Genomic DNA, 25,396 nt, shown 5'->3' with positions numbered 1-25,396 from the left:
AAGCCTCTGGAAAAATTAATGGCAGCTGAAGAATCATCCTCTTCCTGGTTGAGTGGAACAAGTCTTCATTGTCTCACCTTGTCCTGCCCACCACTGATGAGTGAATGGGAAGATTGGGAATTTGGTAAGACCACTTCCAGGGAAAAACAAACATAGTAAAAATACTCAGGAACCTCAATTTCCCCTCACCTTTCCCTATGCCCACAAGGAGCTTGTGAAAACTAAGACAGCGTTAGGTGACTTCTCCCAAGAGCAATGTCAAAGCTTTGACAGAGCATAGCTGAATCTTCAGGGAAGACGGGCAGAAAGGTGAAGTCAGTGAGTAGATTGAAAGTAGTTGCTTTCATTCTTAAAAATACTTGCTTATATATATCATCAATAACAAAGAATTTTAATACTGTTGAAAAGATTACCACATTCTAGCAAAATTTTTAAAAAGGGTAGTGTTAAAACATTCTGACCCTTTTAAAAAATATGCTTAAATACACGCCAAAGCTGTGGATGGACTAAAAAAATTAACTTCTTAAAAAAGGATGTGGTCATAATAAAAAAAGAACATTTTTATACATAGGATTTTATTTTGCACTGCTGTAACAATTTCATTATAGACCAAGGGAGATAAAAGAAAAAGGGTAAAACCACCACACTGAGTAAATTACTAAAGCTTTTCTACTTTTAACAGGATTTTCCATCTGGTAGATTTATTGTCATATCCCCTTCAAAACAGACAAGATGCTTACCATATTTTAAAGATTATAGGTTGCCACTGAAAGAAAAATTTTACACAGTCACTGTACATCAAGGTTGAAAAACTGTCCTGCATGAAAAATATACTTAGAAATCATGTGAATAAAAGGAAAAGAAAACATTATTGTTGAAAGAAAGATTAAAGTCCTCGCAACGTGCCATCTACACATGGACACTCGATCCTCCTGGAGTTGCTCAGGTGGAAGGAGTCCTTGCTTCTGCCCAGTTCACTCATCATACTGTGTTTTTACCCAATGGGATACATTAAGGCAAACAAATCCTTCTCTGAAGAGGTCTTAAAGAAACTGTGGACAAATAGCAAACTTTTGGCATTAAAACAGGTTAACACATACACAGCCTTTAGTAATAATGTACATTTAAGCATATTTCTCTTGGACTAGTGACAAGGAAAAATGAACATGCTTGTTAACAATGTCAAAAAGTTTTAAAATTCAGTGTCCAAGCAATTCCTAATGATGCTTCTGTAGCTTTAAGCTCTAAACAGTATAGAATTTATGCAAATGCATTAAAGAATTCAAGCTTGGCAAATTACACCCAAGCAGGTTATTAAACTATATATACAGAAAGTAAATGATAAATACAGAATTAAGAGTCCTTCTGTTTTCCTTAGAGCCTTGAAAATTGACAAACTTTTGAGGACAGTTCTATAATATTAAACATTAGGTAACCACGCATGTGGGGAAACCTAACTCCACAAACTGATTTAAAATACTCAGGATGACTCTGTAGTGTTTCATACAATTCAGTTCGTAGGTAGGGGCACGAGACAACATTTAACAAAAATAATCACATCAATTGACCTAGAAATCAAATGCAAATAGATATGAATACAATCTCCAAAATCTGTCTTTTTAAGTGAACATTAACCATTTATTCAAAGTTATACAAGAATTTGAAGGATTAAAGTCTTCTGTGACATAAAGCCATTTCCAATAGTTTCATGTCTCAGCTGAGCGGGAGGAGAGGGTGAAAGGATAGGTGAGCAGCCCTTTTTGGGCAGCGAGACCGTACAAACAGACTCAACAGCAGCCTCCCCCGGCCTGCTGTCCTCCCTGACTGCCTGCGTGTGTGGCATTGGTAGCAGCATGCTGAGGGCCAATTTTAATGCCATTTGCCTGCAATAAAAGAGAAAAGGATAATATAAAGGTTGAGTTTAAGAAATCCTTTGGTTTCTTAATGGTACGATATTACCAAACAACTAAAATATATTTTTAAAACACATCTATTAAGCAAATTTTTGGCAACAATTAAGACAGTATCTCTCAGGGAATGTTTCTTCCTTTTAAAGTAATACTGTGGAAATATTCCTGAAGACAATTCCTTATCATGGCCAGGTACTAGGTTAACAGAAACTGGAGAGCTGCTTTTAAGGGAATTCTCACAATGGAGAGACTGTTTAAAACGAAAGCATTAGAGGAAAATGTGCAAATCTTATGCCGCTCTCACACAACAGACAACCTTTCCTCTAGACAGCGTTTCTGCTCCATGTTGAATCAGCTGTACAGGCTAAGGGCATATGAGTGTTCTGTGTCATCAATAATTTCTATGATCCCCAAAGACATGGCAGCTTGCCAGGAACCCACACACAGAGTGGTTCTTTCATTCATCAAACTCACACTTATGTCTTAACCCTCACTCCCTCAAGTGGATTTTACCTAAAAATACAACGCACGGAGAAAAGTAATACAGTAGCTTCAGAAATTAAGCTCTTAAGGAAACTTGACGTCACAGTAAATCTCAGATTTATAGTGCTTGGCAGTTGTTCTGCAACAGTAGTAGCCTTGGGGTTTCTGGCACTGGCTGAGTATTGACAGCAGCTGATGTGGTTTCTTTTCGCTCCTTTGACTCCTCTTTAATAAAAAGCATGCCCTATGGCTCATTGGTTTTGCCCCCTCTGGGTTGGTAGCAACTTCTTGAGGAATCAAGGAGTCAGACTTGGCAGTAGGCCAAATAAATCGCACGGCCTGTTGGCTCCTGACAGCACGTTACAATCAAAGCCACACCAGGCACAGTAAAGCAGTCAGCTACTATATGAAACCAGACAGACACAATGAACGCGCCCTTGTTCATAGAGGCCCAATTACTGTTCCATTGATACGGCATTAGTCTCTGAATGGTATTGCCGCGAAATTAACTCAAGATCTACTGCCATAGAAATTTTATCACTACAGATTACACTTTATCACTACAGATTACAAGAAATCGAAAAATCAAGTACTTTTTGGAAATCTTGGGTGAACTGTTGCTTGTTTTAGCAAAGAATACTGAGGCAAATAAAAAGAGCCTCTTGTGTCCTGGCCAAGAGACACACACACACACATAATGTCCTCCCAACACAGGGCCTTCCTCACTGCACCTCGGGGAGGTAGAAGGGCTTTTCTCTCGGAAGCAAAAAATCCTAACACGGACTGGCAAAAACATTTATGTAAAAGTAAATAATATACCCTGTTCACATAAAAATTCTAAAATAAATAAGGATAAATGCATGGTGGGGATTTAGGTCAAAATGATGGCCTTTGGTAAACACTCTGAATTATTTGCTTCAAATTTTCATATTTTATCCTAATCACGTTGATCAAATCTGGCTCAGAATAATTTTAGAAAAAGAGAGAAAAGAAAAGCTACCCACAAAAACCAAACAACCAGCGCCAACTGCCAATTACATGTATTAACTCGGTCTCCTGAAAACACGCTATGCTGAACTGGGAGTAATTTCCAAATTGGGCATTTCCCTCTTCCGCACCAGACAACAGAGAGAGCATCCTGCACGAGGAACACTTGTGCACACGCACATTTACACACTAGGAAATTATTCCCCAAAGCAGACGACGCCATATGGATGTGTGGATGAAAGTGGATTTTCTTCTCTTTGGAGGATTTCTATTATATTGCACTGCTTGCAATAAATGGATGGGGTCACTTACTTTAATCTGTTTTCATAGATAAACTGATGCTTTACAAAACATAAAGATTCAGCTATTAAACAACATATAACAAACTTTTAATTACATGATTATAAACTAACATTTAACTGACAGCATAGATCCATTTTAGGAATTTTTAAAAATATAAATTGACTCCAAGTAATTAAAATTCAATTCTAGATTAATTATTAGCCAATTGTATGTTTATACCTCATTATTAATGTCAAAGACTCCTTCTTGGATTTTTTCATAAATTTCTTTTGCTGTATTAATAAATGCCTGAAATATAAGATAGAGAAGTTAAATTATTTAAAGCCACATAGTAAAAGAACATTATATAAAAAGGTCTATAAAATATCACAATGTTCAAAGTAAGAAAATCAACCAATGTAACACATCACAATAATAGAATAAAGGACAAAAATTATATGGTTGTTTTAATAGATGCAGAAAAAGCATTTGACAAAATCCAACACCTTTTCACAATAAAAGCATTCAACAAACTAGATATTGAAGGGGACTTCCTCAACCCGATAAGCCACATCTAAGAAAACCCAGAGCCAATATCAGACCCAGTGGTGAAGTGGTTCAACAAGACGAGGATGTGTGGGAACTAACACAATCAGTCATAAAGTAGAAACAACACACCTGTTCACCAGCTGGTGAATGAAAACCAAAATGTGGTGCAACTCATACAATGGAATAATATTCAGCCCTAAAAATATAAAGTACTGATTCATGAGACAAGCTTGATGAACTCTGTGAAGTAAAGTAATACAGATATGAAAGGTCACAGAGTACGATTCCATTTACGTGAAATATGCAGAAGAGGTCAATCCACAAAAGGAAAATAATTATTGGCTGCCAGGGATTACGGGAAGGGAGGAACGGAGTGATGAAAATATTCTGGAAGACAGTGGAGATGGTCACATGACTCTGAACATACTAAAATCCACTGAATTGTACCCTTTAAAAAAGGGTAAATTTTATGATATGTGAATTATATTTCAAAAGAAAAAAAATCATGGCTGGGCAAAGGGGAGACCAAAACATAAGAAGAGCACACATAGAAAAACACATCAGCTAGATAAGCGGCACAGACACCGATGATGTAACCAGCTTATTCTTGGAGGTCACTGTTCCACACAGGATCCTGTCTGGCAGACAACGTGTTACTTAACATACAGTTCAGGGGGGAAAGGGTCAAAGGGTATTTATTATAAAGAGATAAAGGCAGTTCAACTTCTATGTCATGTTGAATCAAGTTTCACCCTTTTCCCACGTAGCATACTAACTGACAAAAAATTAGTTATAGAACATTGTAACCAAATGAAGTCTCCAAATATCAAAATTAATCCAGAAACAGCCTATATTTATGTTAAGATAATAAGATATTTTACACATTATTGCCAATGCTACAGAAGATGTATACAAACTCTGCTTTTAAACCACCAGGTTTGAGAGATAATAGTGTTAATATTATATTCAATTAGCATTTTATGAAAATTCATAAAAGAAGGTTGTTCTCCACTACTACTGATACAGACAATTCAAAATTTAAAAAGTAAACAGGTCCATGGAGCAGAACACATCTTACCTTCCGTCTTTTCTACACTAGAAACAACTGACTGCTGAACTTGCCACCAGAGCTTTTGTTTCCTAATTAACAGGACTGATATGTTTTCACCTTTAAAGGCCTTACAGCTCCCCAGAGTAATCAATCTCCTGCAGCTCAATTACTGCACCAAGAACACCCCAGCCGGTGCCGGGACGTGCGCGGCAGTGGCGGGGGCACAGAGGTATGAATATGCATCAGCTCTAAGTGGCTGATCGAATCATCAGAGAGGGTCATGAGAACTTGCAGCAAAATAATGAGAAGAATTAATCACTGCAGATTCACTAGGCACTCAGGAAGCCAATGTGCTTTTCATGTGTGCGCGTTGGAGTTAAAGTGAAGGAGAAATTGGCTTTCAGCCAACTATGAATTGATTCACATTCCTCAAAATGGAGGTTATCCTTAGAAGTAAGGGAAAACCTAACTCTATTTCCAATAACATGTCAATTACAGTGATGGCTGGGCTAACTAAACACTGAAGTCAACAGATTCATAAATTCACAGGGTTGGAATCCTTTTCAGGGGCACCCATACTGTGTATGTTTCACCAGAACATCAGACAGAACTACAAGGTCGCATAAATGAACTATAACTTCATATAAACAAGCATTTTTATTATGAAGATCATTACACGTGCCGATGGATGTAAAAAAATTGACTTTTTTGCCAATCTGTTGATGAATTAATTTAAAAACTGGCTTAAGAAAGCCACATTTTCTAAATCACTAATTTTATCACTTAAACAGTACTTAAAGCTTTGTTAAGCAAGCACCTTCAAGAATATTTGTACCCAATGGACGTAGGATGTATTTTATATCTGAAAGATATGCAATTAACTCAATTATAATTAAATATAACAGTTATCTTTTATAATTCCCATCATCTCAATGAAATACTATTTGGACATTACTACATTTACTTGTCATCCAACTCTGATTACATGTTAAAGACACTGAAATAAAAATATTTTCCACTTCTTTCAGCACATTATAGAGAGGATACTATATAAATGGATTGTTTCATTTATATCATAGCAAGGATTAATAGTTAATATATATTACTAAGTGATTAATGATCAATTTTAATGATACCTTAAGAGTTTAAAATCAATGTAACAGATGTAGGCAGCAGTATACCTCTTTTATGCACTGAAATTGAGTTCCTAAATATAGTGACACATTAACCAAATACTGTTAAGGTTTAGTAGAGGTAAAATAAAACTTCTAAGAGAAGAGCCTTGCCTGTCACAGATAATAACTGTCCACTAAAGCTTCAAAGCATTTCAAAACTCAGAAAGAGATACATATCTGTTATAATAATTGACTAGAATTTTCTTTCATTGCTCATTTCACTCCAGTCACTAAAAATCAGTCTGCATATATATTCTCCTTTTTGACTGGAGGATAATTGCTTTACACCGTTTCTGTTGTACAGATGTACACACATATCTTCTCCCTCTGGAACCTCTCTCCATCCCCCATCCCATCCCTTCACATATATATTTTAAGAAACAGATGTAATAGTCTGAAATACCTATAGAACACAGAAAAAAAAATCGAAGTAATTAACATTAATAATATTACAAAGCCTTTACACCAGGCTCATGTTTTGCCTTTCATTTTTTTTTTTTTCGGTTGCACTGCATAGCATGCATGATCTTAGTTTCCTGACCAGAGACTGAACCCGGGGCCCCGGCAGTGAACGCGCCAAGTCCTAACTACTGGTCCACCAGGGAATTCCCTAAAGCTTAGGCTTTAATAGGACAGTCTTAAATTGCAATTCCTTCCAATTTTAGACATCATTTTAACTAGTTTTACTTTTTCTATTCCCCAGGCTACCAACGCAAATTATGAAAAGGAGGGGAAAGAAGACGGGAAAGCGAGCGAGTGAGAAGGGTGTGTCTTGAGTGGCCGGTGGGGATGCGCATGCGCAGCATGGGGAACCAAGCCACTCTTCAGATTGGCTGCGGAGCCGTGGGCCAGTGCAGACCGGGCTCACGGCTCCTGATGGAAGAGGGCACATGTTGACCAAGATGGCCCAAGTCAAGAAGGAGAAAGAGGCTCAGGATTTGCTGTTTAGTGTAAAACAAAACACATTTTTGAAATGCCTTCATCATTCTTACAGATTTCAATGTTTACCAGGGAAAGACTGTGTAACAATTAACTTATCTGGAATAGTTATTTCCTTACTCTCAGAAAAGTGAAGCAAGATGACGGCAGAACTCCAGAAAATTTTCAGCACTGGTTAATTAACATAATACTTTGAAAACATGACATCCTAAAGATCCCTGCAGCTTTCTGCAACACATTAAGTCAGAACCACAAATGTTACATTCATCTCTATCCATGTTTCAAATAGTCAAATCTGAATAAATAGGTTATAGGACAGGAAAAAAAAACCTGCTGAGAAGCTGATGTGAAAGGATTTCATTAGGCCTGTGAGACAATCCAGGCACATCCATGGTTGAGAAGTATAAACAGATTTCCTTGTAGCCAACCTACCCTGGCGAGGCCTGACCTCCCATGCAGCGCCCACGCCGGCACCTGAAGCCCAACTCTCTCCATTTCCCATTAGCTCCCCGCTCTGCTCTCCTCTGATTAATTGCCGTGTCCAGTTCCTTACCTTTATTAGCCATTAACTGCCTTCCACTTCAGACACTAATCTTTCAACCCCTAGCAGTAGTTACCTGAGTGATGCTTGATAATACCTTGCCTTACTGAGGTTAAGTTTTCAGGGACTTCTATAGCACAAATTAAAATATACATAACCACAAAGAAATAGAGTGTATATCCCACCTACCACCTGGCCAGTATCCAAGGGCACCTACTCCATTGTTGACTGAACTGGTACTTCTTGGGGCATGGATGAAAGGTTTGTGGATAAGGACAACGTAGATAGATCCTACTGCTGCTGAAATGAACCAGTTTAGTCAAAAGGATCTCAGCACGAGTGCTGACATTTCAGCTGCAGATGCAGGAAACGTAAACCCTCTGCCCTGGCTGACAGAGGGAGGACGTGTGCAGGCCAAGACGGGGGCAGGGCCGACTGTGGACACTGAGCCCAGAGTGCCTGCTCAGCCAACAAGGGGGAGCACAAAGGGGAACATGAAGTCATGGTTTGTTTTTATTAAGGGCTTTACAGTTTTTAAGGCAAAATATTGAAAATAAATGGTCTAGAACAGAGTAACATTTAAATTACTTGTGTAACATGCTGCCACCTGGTGGCTAGATAGAAGTTACAGCATTTGTTAGGTGACAAAAATACATAGAAGTATCTCAGTTTTACTTAGACATCTAGAACAGATGTTAAAGAGCAAAGTGCCCTGTAGAATAAGCGACTCTTCGGTTCTCCCTGAGAACTGGGAAAAAGAGCTAGAATGTTGCTGAATTCTCTTTTCCATTGCTTAATCAATGCCATGGACAATACTGGTGTTCACTTGCCAAAGCTTCTATTAACCCATATTGACCAAGTATTTACTGTATGGGTCGGTCACTATGCTAAGTGATTTACACTGGTTTCATTATTTCTGAAAAGAAGTTCAAAATATGTGTAAAAATGAGGAAGTTACTTTTGTGAGTTGAAGCTGTACATGTAAGCTTGTTAGCAGAACAGAAGGTGGGGCTCTGAACCAGGCTTGGGAGGGGGGTCAAAGGTCAGTGTGGCCTCTTACCACATGCAACCTCTCTGTAAAATGGGGGCCACAATGATGCCCATGCCACAGACTTGTTGGAGGAAGAAGGTTAAGCACTAAGACCAGCGCTTGGCTCGTAGGTAGACCTTGGTGCAGCACCCACCACCAGGTATATGAGGGCAAGGGATAGCTATGGGAACCACAGGAGAAGCAGGTACACGCAAGCAGAACCCCCAGGGAATGAAAACAGCCTGATTAAATAAAACTAAGTATCAAAAGGTAAACTAGCAACACATAATGTGTACAGAGTGAGTTCTCAAGAAGAAAGTGCACTGAGATAAGACTTTGATATTATGCAGAGATAGGACAGTCCTGTGAAAAGGACATCAGACTAGAATTTAAGATGGGGCAGTTTACACATGAAGCTTCTTCAAATTCTGTGACTGACTGTATCTGCTTTAGCTTCAAGGGAGAGGCCTCCCACACACAATGACTTCTTACAGTGTTTCAGGGACACCCTGCAGGGGCCACCCCTGGGGGGATGAGTGAGGAAGGAGGGTGGCCAGTGGCAGGAGAACCAGGGCACAGCCCCTATTCCACAGTAGAGCTGTTCTGCTCTTCTTTCTTTCATCTAGTTTCCTGTGTTCTATTAGGAGAGAGAGCAGCTGCTGAATCTACTGACCTGTAATAATTCTCACTGTACAGGCAGCACAGACTGAGCTGCAAAAAGAGAAAAAACTTGCCCAAGAACAGGCAGGCAACACTGGAGCAGAAGCAGGATGAAGATCCTGCCCACATTTATCCTCTTTTTACTAGGATCTCTTATCTTCAATACAACTCAAAGGAATTTTCATTTATTTTGCTTACATGGCCATTAAAACTGAACATAAAAAGCACACACTTCTCATATCCTTTAAAAAAAACTTCTAGCTAGCTAGAAGTTGTTTTGGATGGCTAAGTTAGTTTTTGTGTTACTTATAACACAGAGATATATTTAATTCTGTGTTAATTTAGTTCTTCCATTCAACAAGCGTAATGAATACCTGATTCATACCAGGCACTGAGCATGCAGTTACATACTCAGGTACATGCATGTTTTGATCTCAAGGATGTGGTAACACAGGACAGATGTAAACCCAAGATTGGAACACAGCACAGAAACTTCCACAACAGTTGTTTAGAAGGGTAATGTGGCATGACTGCTTCTATTGGTAAAACAACCGCCCAGAGAGAAAGTCCTGTGAATGAAGGCCTGAAGGATAAGTAAGCTCCCACTCACTTATTAGGAAAATCAGGGGAGGAAAGACCACCCTGGACAGAGGGCCACATTTTAAGCTTAGTTAACATGGAAGCTGGGGACAGTGAGCCATGGGAGATGAGGATAGAGAGGTGCCCAGTGAACTCTGAAAAGGGAAGAAGTCTGGGGACAAAATCAGAGGGTAGCTTAGAGGAGTTAAGAGGAGGCAAGGCTGGTGACAGGAAGGCCAGTAAGGAGTTTAGGACAATAATCAAGCTAAGAGGTGAAGGCCTGACAAACTGTAACAGTGGCAACCAGAAGAGAAAGCAAAGATTAAACTTAATATTGCCTTTGGAGAAATTAACAGGACTTGATAAAGAACACGGAAAAGATGATAAGATGTTTAAGGATGACTCCATTTTTGGCTTAAGTGACTGAGATGGAAGGTTATGTCATGAATCAGGTTTTAAGGAGAGAATGCAAAGTTTATTTTACACACATGGGAACTCTCCCACCGATGGGAGCCTTGAGAGCTGGTGATCTATAGAGTTGTGTGAGTGTTTAAATGTGTGACATGCACATAGCAGCATTACAGTCTTCAGAAATGTCTAGCTTCCCTGGTTTAGAAGTAGAGAAATTGGATGTAACTTTGAAAAGTTAGTCTGGTTCTGATCATTCCTGAAGTTCCCTAGGATGATGGCCAAACGGGGGTGGGGGAAAGAGGAGAAGCATTCTGATCTTTGGAAGGGAGCAGTAAACATTTATTACACTAACCTCCCCTAGAGGGATGCTGGAAGCTTGCTAAGGTCAGGTCAGATTTACAGTGAAAAGCCCTGTGGAGAGTACATCATTCGAAATGCCAGGCTGGATGAAACACAAGCTGGAATCAAGATTGCTGGGAGAACTATCAATAACCTCAGATATGCAGATGACACCACCCTTATGGCAGAAAGTGAAGAAGAACTAAAGAGCCTCTTGATGAAACTGAAAGTGGAGAGTGAAAAAGTTGGCTTAAAGCTCAACATTCAGAAAACTAAAATCATGGCATCCGGTCCAATCACTTCATGGCAAATAGACGGGGAAACAATGGAAACAGTGAGAGACTTTATTTTGGGGGGCTCCAAAATCACTGCAGATGGTGACTGCAGCCATGAAATTAAAAGACACTTGCTCCTTGGAAGAAAAGCTATGACCAATCTAGACAGCATATTAAAAAGCAAAGATATTACTTTGCCGACAAAGGTCTGTCTAGTCAAAGCTATGGTTTTTCCAGTAGTCATGTATGGATGTGAGAGTTGGACCATAAAGAAAGCTGAGTGCCGAAGAATTGATGCTTTTGAACTGTGGTGTTGGAGAAGACTCTTGACAGTCCCTTGGACTGCAAGGAGATCAAATTTCCTTTAGTCAATCCTAAAGGAAATCAGTCCTGAATATGCACTGGAAGGACTGATGCTGAGCTGAAACTCCAATACTTTGGCTACCTGATATGAAGAGCCAACTCATCAGATAAGAGCTTGATGCTGGGAAAGATTGAGGCAAGAGGAGAAGAGCGCGGCAGAGAATGAGATGGTCAGATGGCATCACTGACTCAATGGACATGAGTCTGAGTAAACTCTGGGAGTTGGTGATGGACAGGGAAGCCTGGCGTGCTGCAGTCCATGGGGTCAAAAAGAGTCGAACATGACTGAGTGACTGAAATGAACTCAACGGCCCTGTGGAGCTCACAACGCTGAGTACAGGGCTAAGGGGACAGCAAACCCCTCAGTTTACACCCACATTCCAGCTCTATGAAACACCTGTTCTACCACTTACAACACAGCCCAAGGCAAGGAAGGTGTCATCTCACTTGGAATTCAGTCTGTAAATCTCCAAGTACCAGGAGAGGACACCAGTATTAACAAGAAGCCTTGAAACTGGTCTTCTTGGTTACTGAATTATCATCGTCACGTGCTTCCCCCCAAGACAGAAATCCATTGATCCTTCAGGTTAGATGGCTTGGCAGATTACTACAATCTGTCTCTGGGTTAGCACACTGTATTTTCAGTTATCATCTTGGCTCTTATCTTTAGTACATTAGCAGCTAAGTCAGGAATTTCCAGCCCTGATTTTTCAATAGTTTAAGATATTTTTAATTATTAAACTTTTCCCTCAATTTTTTTTTTCACATTTATGTATTTATCCTGGTTTCCCACAAATTTCCCATCTTAACTTTAAGCAAAACTGATGAATATAGGGAAAAATCACCCATCAAATGGCTAAGAAACTGGGAAGAATATCTGACACAGTGACAACAGTTTGACAAATAATATTTCATTGACACCACAATCACCTTTGGGTCCTAGAGGGAATGCAATAATGTCAAGTTTTGGTAATTACAACTTTGAGAAAAAGAAATTTTAATGTAGAGAGGAAATACAAAGAGAAAAACAAGGTAGGAATTATAGAAGCAAATATACCACTTTTAGAGTATTTGGACATCTTTAGAAAGTTGGCCTGCTGCTTCTGGGAAGGGGTACTTTCTGTCGCCTGCCATAATCTTTGAGGCAGTTATTCCTGGGTCTAAAAAACCCTTTCAAACCACAAAGACTCCAGGTAGCTACCAGAGAGAGCTCCCAATCAAAGGAGAAGCCAGTCTATTCATCAGTGTTTTCAAGAATCTCACAGGTTTTAGAACACTTAGGGCAAAGAAGGTTTTGGACAGAATTGTACCTACAGATTAACAAGTGGGACCAAAGCAGAAGGTGACTAAAGACTGCAGGGAGAGGAGAAGGGTTAAAGAAATTAAGTAAATACTTAACCATCCACACATTTATCTACTGTGTAGGGAAAAAACTGTGCTAGATATTTGGAGATGCCAAGATAAAAATATGGTCTAGGTTTCCAAGGAATTCTGTCCTTATGTTGAGCCAACGTGAAAACAAGAGTCATGACAGAGTCATGAGAGTGTGAAGATAAAGCCATGACCAGAATGACCCAGGAATGAGTAAGCACAGAGAAACAAGCACAGAAGGGGGACTGTGTGGGTGGTGGAGGGGGCGGTGTGTGTGTGTGTCCCACATCACAGCATTCCATGAGGAGGAAGGAGACTCAACGACATCCTTGAAGGCTCAGGAGGAAACAGGGCATTTCAAGTGCCGAGAACACATTCTGTGGATACACTCCCAGTTTAACATGAAGAGTGAGGAGGGGTGGGCTGGCAAGTGAAGGGCCTGTTTTCCAAGCCAAGGAGTTTGATTCTGAAGCGGTGAGGAACCACTGGAGGGTTTTAATAAAGCTGGAGAGTGACATTCAGTTTTCCTTTTTTAGAAAGGTGTTATAGGCAAGAGTGTGGAGGACTGAAAAATGAAGATGGGGAGTCCAGTTAGGAAGCGATCATAGAAGAGGACAGTGTGGAGAGATACTTAAATTAATAGGCAGAAATAGTAATACACATGTGGAGAGCAACAGATAGTAAATGAGTGTGAAGAGGCAGGGAAGGGGGGTGCCCTGGGATACAGGAAAGGGGACTTCGCAGACGAGGGGAGAGAAGGGCCAGCAGTGGTCAAAGTGGAGATGGACATACAGCCTAAGAAGGGTATTCCTGGATTCAGGTGATAATTTCAACATGGAAATAAAAGACAGTAAAGGAGTCTGGGAGGCACAGATAAAAAGAAGATTATGATATCATGGAGCTAAGAAAAAAGAAAGTTTATAGAAGAGTGAGTGGTCAGAAGTATCACATACCCCCCAGGGACTATTAAAGGTAAGAAGAGAAAAGATTTGTTAGGTGAGGCAACTAGGAGGTCCAGCAAGACCCTGGCTGTGATGGCCAAAGTCAGACTGGGAACCTAGCTCTGAAAAAGAATGAGGAAACAGAGTGTGGCGCGCCGGCTTCTCACTGCAGAGGCTTCTCGTGTAGCAGAGCACAGGGTCTAGGCCTATGGGCGTCGGGAGTTGCAGCTCTCGGGCTCCAGAACACAGGCTCAGTAGTTGGGGTAAACAGACTTAACTGCGCCATGGCATGTGCAATCTTCCCAGACCAGGGATCAAACCCGTGTCCCCTGCATTGGCAGGTGGATTCTTATCCACTGTGCCTCCAGAGAAGTCCCCTTTTTGTGTGATTATAGATGATACTGTATTTTAAATTTTGGTGTTCATTGTAGATACATAGAAATACAGTAGATTTTAAAAATATGCCTTGTATACTATCAACTTGCTGAACTAACTTATTAGCTCTAGTGTATTTTGTAAATCCCTTGGCCAGAGGACTGGAAAAGGTTAGTTTTCATTTCAATCCCAAAGAAGGGCAATGTCAAAGAATGTTCAAACTACCACACAAGTGTACTCATTTCACATGCTAGCAAGGTAGTGCTAAAAATCCTTCAAGCTAGACTTCAACAGTACATTAACTGAGAACTTCTAGATGTACAAGCTGGATTTAGAAAAAGTAGAGGAACCAGAGATACCAGAGATCAAACTGCCAACATCTGTTGGATCAGAGAAAGCAAGAGAATTACAGACAAACATGTATTTCTGCTTCATTGACTATGCTAAAGCCTTTGACTGTGGGAAACTGCTAAAGAGACAGGAATACCAGACCACCTTACCTGTTTCCTGAGAAACCTGTATGCAGGTCAAGAAACAACAGTTAGAACCAGACATGGAACAACAGACAGGTTTAAAATTGGGAAAGGAATATATATCAAGGCTGTATACTGTCACTCTGCTTATTTAACTTATATGCAGAGTACATCATGCAAAATGCTGGGCTGGATGAATCACAAGCTAGAATCAAGGCTGCCAGGAGAAATATCAACAACCTCAGATATACAGATGATATCACCCTAAAGGCAGAAAGCAAAGAGGAACTAAAGAGCCTCTTGAGGAAGGTGAAAGAGGAAAGTGAAAAAGCTGGCTTAAAATGCAACATTCAAAAAACGAAGATCATGGCATCAGGTCCCGTCATTTCATGGCAACTAGATGGGGAAACAATGACGGACTTTTATTTTCTTGGGCTCCAAAATCACTGTGGATGGTGACTGCAGCCATAAAATTAAAAGATGCTTGTTTCTTGGGAGAAAAGCTATGATAAACCCAGACAGCACGTTAAAAAAAAGCAGAGACAACACTCTGCCAACAAAAGTTTGCATAGTCAAAGCTATGGTTTTCCCAGTAGTTATGCACTATGGAAGAATTGGACCATCAAGAATGCTGAGTGCCAACGAATTGATGATTTTGAACTGTGGTGCTGGAGAAGACTGTTTAGAGTCCCTTGGACAGCAAAGAGATCAAACCAGTCAATCCTAAAGGAAATCAACCTTGAATATTCATTGGAAGGACTGATGCTGAAGCTGAAGCTGCAATACTTTGGCCACTTGATGCGAAGAGTCAACTCAATGGAACAGACCCTGATGCTGGAAAAGACTGAAGGCAGGAGAAGGGGATGAGGATGAGATAGTTGGATGGCATCAATGAGTTAATGGACATGAGTTTGAGTAAATTCAGGGAGATAGTGAAGGACAAGGGAGCCTGGCATGCTGTAGTCCAGGGGGTCACAAAGAATCGGACACGACTGAGAGACTGAACAAAAACAAATTCTTGGGATTTCTACAGAGATAATCATATCATCCACAAATACAAACAATTTATTCCTTCCTTTTTGAGCTGTATGCCTTTATTTCATGTCTTTATGCCATGTACTTAAATCTTCTGGAAGGAACAAAACAGAAGAACACAACTTTCTGGATTGCCACTTACTCCTGAACCCAATCTGAGGTAATATGAGGCAAAAATAAACCAAGGGGACCCCTGTTGCATCATTCCTCAGATCCCAGGGTCTCTAGCTGGTGGCCTTCTTCTTGCTCCTTTTCGGTCTTCTTATAACTGTTTTACATATAATGCTCAGAGTTTTAGTTGTACTCAGCAGGAAAAGTAGGTGGAAAGTCAGTCTACTCCATCTTCCCAGATGCAGAAGTCCTTTGGTTATTATTTTCATGTTCAATTAGTTTCTAAGTTGTGTAAAGATTCAAGTTTGATTTCCTTTGGATCATAGAATGGACTTCCATCTTCTTAAAATATTTTATCATGAAACATTTTTAGCCTTTAGGTAAGATCTCACATGTTATATTATGCAATGCTTATCTATGAATCCTTTAAAATGGAATCTAAAAAGATTATCTCCTAATATCCTTGGCTTCTGAGAGGTAAATTAATTTACATGATTAAGAAAAGTGCTGCTCTCTCAAGAGTATGGAAAATTCCTGCCCTGATCAAATTTAAACAATTATTTTCATTATTAACCACAGATACAGAATTTTTGTAATAACGCTGCCAAAACATTAATGAAATATACTTCATTTAAATGTTCAGTCAAATGACAATAGTAATTTTCTACTTATAAATAAACACCTACTGTGACTTGTTAAAAATTAGAAAATGAACACAAAGGCTTCAGAGTTAAAACCAGAAATTCAGAATTACTTTCCGGTAGTGGCTGTCTTGTCATCTGACTTCACAGGAAAGCTCTTTCATAAAATACAGATAGTTCTGGTTTTAAGGTTCTCAAAATCAACACGAAAATCCACTGTTAATAATCAAAGATATGTTTCCTATGTCTTGAAACGACCACAACATACTAGCCCCTCCAGTTTCAAATCCAACCTCTAGGAAAGGAATGCATCACTGAAACAGGCAGTTTTCTGTCTATTTTAAGTTAAACAAGAGGACAGAATGGATTTCTCTCTGGGTTTGCTGTGTAAAGTAAAACATTTTCATATGTCATCAAGTTGCAATTAATTGGCAACACAGGTAAAGCATTAGTTGGAACCTGTAAGAAACATTAAGAACAATCACAGAGCACCTCATTAAGTGGAGATGAACAGGATATCTTACCTAAGAATTCTTCAGTGAAAATACCAATGCTGCTGAACTACTGTAGTCAACTTCCGGGTTCAACAGGTAATTAGACGAGTATTATTCCTAATAAATATGTATTCACTGTTTACTATGTGGAAGGTCCTGCGGCCTAGGACCCTTATCCTTAAAGCAAGTGCTTCTCCAATCATTTCTGCAGCTTTTCTGCAGCTGCTTTTAAAATTCTTACCCAGAAGGTGGAAACTGCAGCATTACTGTGTGCAAACTACATATTTTCTTAAGTCTCATTTCTCCTTTTTATGAACTAGAGTGTAGTCATACATTTACCTTAGAGAGGATTTACTGCCTACTCCTGCATGTGTAGTAAATAAATCCCATATCCCACATACACAAAGCACAGAAAAATATGGTGTGTTCAGAAAACTTCCACAGTTCAGGTTGACAACAGAAATAATTAAGATACCACAAATCTTATTTATTAAATATGGCAGAATTCCCATGTTTAATATAATGTTACATAGCAATAATACTTCCTCTATTTAAGCAGAAGTGGATGCAAACAGCTACAAATGTTTAGCGTCTTGAAACATTTCCAAATTTCACTAGTGTTCTTTTTTTCCCCTCTTCAACCACATTAAAAAAGATTTTAGGCAAAGTATATACAAAGATCTGTTAAATCATTCTGACTTCAAGAGAAGGCTCAGAATGTAATTTAAGAATCTGATATAACATGAATGTTACAAGGTATTTCAAAGGAAAGAAATTTTCTACTTTCAACAACTATCTGTGTCTAAAAAGCCTATGGGGTATAACCAACAAATGATTAACAAATGATTGCTATTACGTAGAAAGATAAACATTTAAAAAAGGCCTTTTATTTACCTCTTCTACATTAGAAGCAGTCTTAGCAGAAGTTTCCATGAAGATAAGTCCGTGTTCTCGTGCAAAAGCTTCACCTTCTTCTTTTTTTACTTCTCTTCTAGATTCTAAATCACTGAACATGGGAAAGAAAGGGCTCAGCTATCAACCAACACAATACAATTAGATTCAAAGTTGTGCTGACCATTTTTCCAATTAATTTTTCACACATAATAATTAACTGCATTATCCTGTGTATTATGAGAGTCAAAGTGCACACTGCTTAGTTTCAAAGAACTAACAATCCAAGCAAAGAAAGATTCTAAGTTAGAGTCCTAGAATGCTAAAACCAGAGAAACTCAAAGGGAACATCAAGCCTCAAATCCCACCTTTGAGTACAGTGGGTTCCGAAAGAAGGGAACTATCTTACTCAACATGATGAGAGAGCAAAATTACACTAGACTCCTCATCCTTCAGCCAGACTCAGAGTCTGAATATGATTAAAAATAAGACACAATCCTCAGAAACTACAGGAAGTTGACTGATAAAATTCAAAGTACTACTGAAACATTAATTATTCATCCTAGTTGGTTTAATTCCCAATAAAACTGTTAATCAAAGAAGAGAGAGAAAAATAGAAGTCTAATTTAGAAATTTTGGACAAAAGTACGGTATCCATTTTTATCATACTGGAATCGTATTAGTTAAGGTAGGGGTAAAAAGTAGCTGTCTCTTCTTCAAGTGTGTTTTATTGTAAAAAAAAAAAAAAAAATTAAACTCAGTCTGCATAACTGGATGAAGATAATCTATCCAACTGAAATCTGGGGCCCTCCTGCGTGCCAAGCCATTTCCAGGATCTGGGGACAGATCACTCATCAAATTAGACATAAAACACCTCGCCGCACCCCCTACCCCCACCGCCCTGGCCATCTCATGGAGCTTATATTCTAGCAGGAATAAAAAAATAAGGGTTGGGGGACACCCTCAACAGTGATATGGCAGTGTGCTACTGAAATTCAGCTCCCTTATCTTATCTCATTCTTAAGAGTTTTGTTATCTGAAATTAGCCTTAAGTTACACAAAATCTTCAAGAAAATACTTTCCCTTAACTGCCCTTCATCCCATTTTATGTGTATGCCACGTTTTATTTAAATAATCCCTTATTTGGGGATATTTCAAGTTAGTCACAAGTTTTCCCTACCAGCACCGCTCATGATGTCTGCATTTGCAAATGTTGTATTAGCAGAGGGTTAAGGGTATGTATATATAAGGAGTTGTTTGAAAAAAAGAAAGTGGCACTTCAGTGTTCACTTCTTCTGTTTTAGCACTCATTTCTTCAGTTTTCCAGGCATAAAATCATATTGTGGTCTTTGACTTTTCACCCCATTAATCCCACTTAAATCACTTTTACTACTTAAGTATCTTTCTTTCCTAAACCATTTTCTTAACTTATGCTTTCTTGTTTAGGGTATTCTAATCCTTTACCTATTAAAAACTTTCATCTTTGTAGACTCTGCTTTCTAATTTCTTGTATAATCAATTCCAAATGCCACAGTTAAGAAAAATCTATGTCATCTGTCATTCTGACTAGGTCACTATCTTTCTCAAATGGTTCCACTGGCTCCCTACAGCTTAATCCACCTAACTCAAAAATGGCTTACTCTCTGTCTCCAGGTTTACCCCAACTCCCGTTATCTGATAATAATCCCATTTATCTCTGTTCATTGCCATTCACTCTTTGAATGTCATACATTTTTTTTTTTTTCTTAGTTTCTTCCCTAAAATGTCTTTCCACAGCTAGTGTATCCTAAAGAACTACCCTTCTACAATCATTAGAAACATGGTTGGTATACACTATAGTTTGCTCTTTCTTTTCACAACTGAATTACAGGCAGCAACCAAATTTAAGCCACCAGTAAGTAGCTTCTCCAGTGGCTCAGGGGTTAAAAACCTGGCGTGTCAATGCAGAGTTTGCTCCCTGGGTTGGGAAGATCCCCTGGAGAAGAAAATGGCAACCCACTCCAGTATTCTTGCCTGGCAAATACCATGGACAAAGTGGTGGGCTATAGTCCATGGGGTCGCAAAAGAGTCGGACATGACTTAGTGACTAAACAACAAGCTGCCCCCGTCTTGTTTTAAACACAAGGAAAACACTGCTAAGATAAAAGTGTGAACTTTTCCTTTATTACTCAAACATTCTCCTCTTACTATTTCACACATCACCACTGAATGGTAGTATGAATACTTCCATATTACTGAATACAAAGACCAAAGCTTCCCTCCAATAGCCTTAATCTTAAAAGAATTTTGGTATTTGAGGGGAATGACAGAATCAATCCCCCATGGATATGGAGGAACAACTGTATGTTCTCTTAACAGCAAACCTCAATTAAAATAACACTAAAAAAATTTAATTTATGCCATTATAATATTTACTTATTATGTTACTTTCTTTTTAACAGCTTTACAGCAATACAACTAACATAAAAATAAAATCACATTTAATAGAAAACTTGATGAGTTTGATATGTGTATACCCGGTAAAGCCACCAGTCTCCTCATTCCCCACTGTAATTCACCCTTTCCTTCCCCTGTGCCCTAGGCAACTAATGATCTGCTTTCTGCTACTAAAGAATAGTCTGCATTTGCTAGGGTTTTATATAAATGGAAAATAGCATGTCTCCTTTTTCATCCTTTTTTCTCGGGTAAATACTTAGGAGTGAAATGGATAAGTGGTATAGCAAATGTGTGTTTATTTTCTAAAGAAACTCCTAAATTGTTTTGCAAAATCATTGTATTATTTTATATTCCCACCAGCAGTATGAGAGTTTCAATTTCCTCTAAATCCTTACCAATATTTGTTAAGTTGATCATTCTCTATGTAAGTAATGTTTGACAAAATCAGAATCCCTAAAATTTTATATGGTTTCTTCTACAGTTTTTTTTTTTAATACCTTTAGCTCTTACGTTGAGGTCTATAATCCATTTCCAGTTAATTTTTGTATATGGTGTGAGGTAAGAATCAACGTTAATTTTTTGCACATGGTTATTCAATTGTTCCAGCACCATTTGAAGAAAAGATTACCCCTTCCCCTACTGAACCATGGCATCTTTATCAAAAAACAAACTACCTGGGTATAGATTGACTTCTTATTTCTCACTTTGTTTCAATGATCTATGTCTATCTATGCCAATATCAGACTTATTACAGTAGCTTTATAATAAATCTTGAAGTCACTTTACTGAAACCAGCAAATCCTCCAATATTAGCTATTCTATGACCTTTGCATTTTCAAATAAATTTTAAAATCAGCTTGTCAATTTCTACCTGCTTAAAAAAGACTGAAGCATTTTGATTGAGATTACAATGAATCTGCAGACCAATTTGTGAAAAGCTGACATCTTAAAAATATTTATTTTCCAATCCATGAACATGGTATATCTCTCCATTTATTTAGATTTATTTTTTGCACTAGAAGATTCTACAGATAAGAAAGCAGTCATCTAATAGAGGAAGTTTATGAAGACTATGGTAACTATAGTTTAGAACTGGTAAATCAAACAGCTGTGAAAAAAATGTTTTTTTAAAATTGTTTAGGGATTATTTATTTTTTGAGATACAGTTGACATGTAACACTGTAAGTTTAAGGAATACAACGTATTGACTTGAAGCATTTATATAACACAATATGACTACCACGGTCGCATCAGCTAGCACTTCCATCACATCATGTATCATTTGATTTCATGGTAAGAACGTTTAAGATCTTGTTTCACAGCACCTGGTACACGGTGCAGTCCTGCTAACTATAATCACAGCGCTGTACATGAGGTACCAGAACTTATTCATCTTCTAACTACAGGTCTGCACTCCTTTGACCAACATCTCCCCAATCCATTTGTTTACACTACTCTCTCATCATCCGCTTAATATCTAAAGGATCTGTGGTGATGTTACTCTTTTATTCCCAATAGTGATAATGTGTGTCTTCTTTTCTCAGTCTTCTCAAGAGCTAGCTTTTAGTTTTACTGGTTTTCTTTTCATTAACCTCCTTATTTATTTTTGTTTACCTTAGGTTTACATTGCTCTTACCTTTCTAGTTTTAATCTTAAGGTGAAAGTTTAGGTTACTGATTTGAAACTCTTCCCTAATAAAAGTGTTTTGTGTTATAATCTCCCTCTAAGCACTGCTTTAACTGCACCCCACAAGTTTTCAAGAATTGTAGATATATTAAAGAGAAACAAACTTATGAAAAACAGATACTAATGCAAGTAATTCTTGTCCATGGAAATGCAAGCTGAGCCCTGGTGGAATATAGCTATCAATCTATGAATTTTGTTCAGTTTTGTATCCATCTGTAAATTCATTTCAGCATTCCTTATTTGATTATAAACGTGTGGTATTCTGAGTTCTCTTTTGAACTAATTGTACCATCTTACTGGTTCCCTCATTAATGGATGAAATAAATAAAAGCTTTGTTATGTTTATTACCATATAAGAGTAATACTTTTACTTTTCTAAAAATATTATCTTTTAATACTATTTTATAAACCTGAAGGATGAATGAATTCTTTATCTAGCAATTTAAAAATACTAGTTTTAATTGTTACCACTGTAATTTTCTACTAAATTAGTGAAAACTTTCCTACACTCTTGAAAGTTTATAGAAACTATGGTCAAGAAACTGTTTTCCTATGTATTATACTATCATTTAAAACAAACACAAGGACATTCACTGCAATTAATATAAGGTAAAATAAGATTGTAAAAATAATATTAAGATGACACTAATATGTAAGTCCTAGAGGTAAGCTTAAAAGTACTAAATATGGTATCTATTAAACAATATTATTAATAAAAGTGCTTTGGCCTTCAAGTAGAAACACACATGATTAATCCATGCATTGCATTAACTCATGTAATACATATTAAATCACTGATAAAGGGAAAAAGTGTTTTTCTGAGTTCTGTATGGATCCTTATTTCTACTGCCAAGTATTTTGGATAATACTGAACAGTGACCTAGCCACCAAACAAATCAGTGGGTTTTATTTTAAATTACTAATCAGATAAAACTCCATAAAAATATTATTTAAAATACAGCTTCCAACAAAAACTATTTCAAATAATAATAAATCCCAATAAAGCTTATGATCTGTATTTTAAAAACCAAAAGAAACTTCTTAATATTAAAAAAATTTCTTAATTTAAGAAATCAATAACTTACATTTTGGACAATGTACAAGACAGGCACTTTAACAGTGACCACATAAACAGCTATCCAGTCTTCACCATTATGCAATAAAGATTTAAAGATATAGTCTTTTTACCTTTTATTTCCAATAAGCATAATGACCATGTTGGAATTGGAATGCTGGCGGGCATCTTCTAACCAGGTTGTCAGGTGGTTGAATGTGTCTCTCCTAAACATAAATGACAATCTGATGGCTATTTTCAAAGTATTTTCCCTAAGTGCTGCACAACGAACAGTACACACCCCATTAAAGGCTGTTTTCAGCCATGTGCAATGACGAGACAAGAAACATTTTAAGCACAGTATCTGGAGTCACACCTCAATGACTACAGTTCAGTTTAGGAATTAAATGTAACCTCACTTCAGGAAAGTCCAACGTGTAAATATCATTACCAAACTGATCAACTTGGGATGCTTATTTATATAAGAGAGCAACTCAGTTACAGATTTCTGTAGGAAATTTAAATTTAATTCAAGATACACAAATTTTAAAGGCAAGTAGTCAGGACATAACGGCAAAGCTATACTTTTACTACTGATACTTAGAAAACACTGAGCAGAACCATCTCCAAGTTCTCACCTTGTAATATCATACACTAGCAAAGCCCCTGCTGCTCCTCTGTAATACGACCGTGTGATGGAACGGAAGGACTCTTGACCTGCCTGTGAGGAGAGAAGAAAAGTTTGAGAGCTCCCTTTAGTAAACAGCCCTCTATGTTTCCTTATTATTCATATGTGGAATATATCGACAGGGAGATAATGAGTACATAAAAGGAAAAGAAGAAATCCTAACTTCACCAGTTTTAGGAAAAAGTCACGCAATACCACTACTGCTCAAGTCAACCAGACGCACATGCAATCCACACCCCGCCACCCCCCAAAACAAGACCTCGAAACCTTTTTTGGCAATCCCTGACAACCCAATTTACTGAATGGCTTCACAATACATGAATCATTATTAGAACACAGAATGGACTCCTAGCAACTAAGCTCTGAAGACAAATTTGAAAGGAAGCAAATAACCCAGAGCCTCACATTTGAATTCAATAACCCACTCCCTGGGGCAGCTGTTGACACTAGAATAAATAAAGTCCATTGTAAATAAATGATGAATGACATCTTTACGCCCACCATCTGCTGGTGTAAAGGTTGTTGGAAGGCCAAGGATGCAGATTTTATCAGTTATATCATAAACTGCAGTGAGCTTTCAACAGTGATCAGATGGAATTCTTTGAGCAATCATTTTATTATGAAAAACAGAAAATGGTTCTGAATTTATGTAATTCTTTTCTCTACACTTAATCAATTTTCTCTGTATTTGATATATAATGCTTGTCAAAAGGCAAGAGGACATAAAGTCATCTTAATACCCACTTGTGAAAACAGACTTCAGAGATACTAGTTAATTTCTCTCTTCTACTAGCGGCATTAATGTTCTGCTTTTTAAGAAAGGGTGGTGTGGGATGTCTTTTGCCTCTGAATTTAAAATTGGGGACAGTTCTTATCGAAAATAACTTTTCATTTTTAATCATTTCAACCTTTGAGAAAAAAAATGGCATGTAAATTAAGTACACAACAAAGTCTGCTTTCACAATTTTTTAATTAAAAATCTACTAGCTCCTTGCATTCTGAGTTCTGATCTTCCAGTGTAAATATTCAGTCCTTCCCACACTCAGAATGCACATGGACAGCTCGGGTTCTGCCCTGTTCTAGTAGTAATACTCAAGTGCTGTCACTGTGGTTCTTCCTATCCTCCGCCTAGCACTGGGTCTGGCAAACACCAGACATGCAGAGAAAGCCTGCTGAGTGAAAGAATGAATTCTAATGTCTCAGGCAAATGCACAAAACGATTATCACTCCATTCTGATGTCACATCCATACTGATGTCCGCCTAAATGAGTGGACATTAGTAGGTCCTGACATACTAAGATTCAGTAAAAAAGAACTTCTCCCAGTGGAAACTAAAGAATGAGACCTTCTTTTGGTAACTTAAAAATAATTCTGGCAGTATGTCTTGTGAAAAATTAGATACTGAGAAAGCCATCACATAAAAGGGCTGTAAAAACAGCCAACTCGTTTCACAGAATTTGAGGTTAAAACACTAGATACTAGCTGGAAGTACGAAACTACTTACAATTATTTTTATATAATTTATTGAGACACAGCTTTCAAAAAAAAATTCAATTCCAAGTTCAAAAGGCAAGCCTTATGGGAATTTCCTCTTCAACTGCTTAGTATGGGAAAACGAAGGACTAG

The 25,396-nt window shown here is 38.0% G+C and overlaps 1 protein-coding gene across 2 annotated transcripts in view; it reads right to left on the bottom strand.

Moving 5' to 3' along the window:
* Positions 1-558: 558 nt before the first annotated feature.
* The window catches only part of RAB2A (RAB2A, member RAS oncogene family), a 65,822-nt gene continuing 40,984 nt past the window's right edge, over positions 559-25,396 (bottom strand). For both annotated transcript variants that reach the window (XM_061123364.1, XM_061123363.1), the window contains 5 exons: positions 23,721-23,803; positions 23,217-23,309; positions 17,910-18,021; positions 3,903-3,971; positions 559-1,883 (listed from right to left, as the gene is read on the bottom strand). In XM_061123364.1, coding sequence (XP_060979347.1) covers positions 1,788-1,883; positions 3,903-3,971; positions 17,910-18,021; positions 23,217-23,309; positions 23,721-23,803 — 453 coding nt within the window. In that variant the 3' untranslated portion in view covers positions 559-1,787. The remainder of the gene's footprint in view (positions 1,884-3,902; positions 3,972-17,909; positions 18,022-23,216; positions 23,310-23,720; positions 23,804-25,396) is intronic.

This window comes from Dama dama, chromosome 21 (genome assembly GCF_033118175.1).
Source record: "Dama dama isolate Ldn47 chromosome 21, ASM3311817v1, whole genome shotgun sequence".
In the NCBI taxonomy this organism is placed as follows: Eukaryota; Metazoa; Chordata; class Mammalia; order Artiodactyla; family Cervidae; genus Dama; species Dama dama.
The sequence above is the reverse complement of the archived record's forward strand: the minus strand, read 5'-3'. Positions and strand labels throughout refer to the sequence as shown.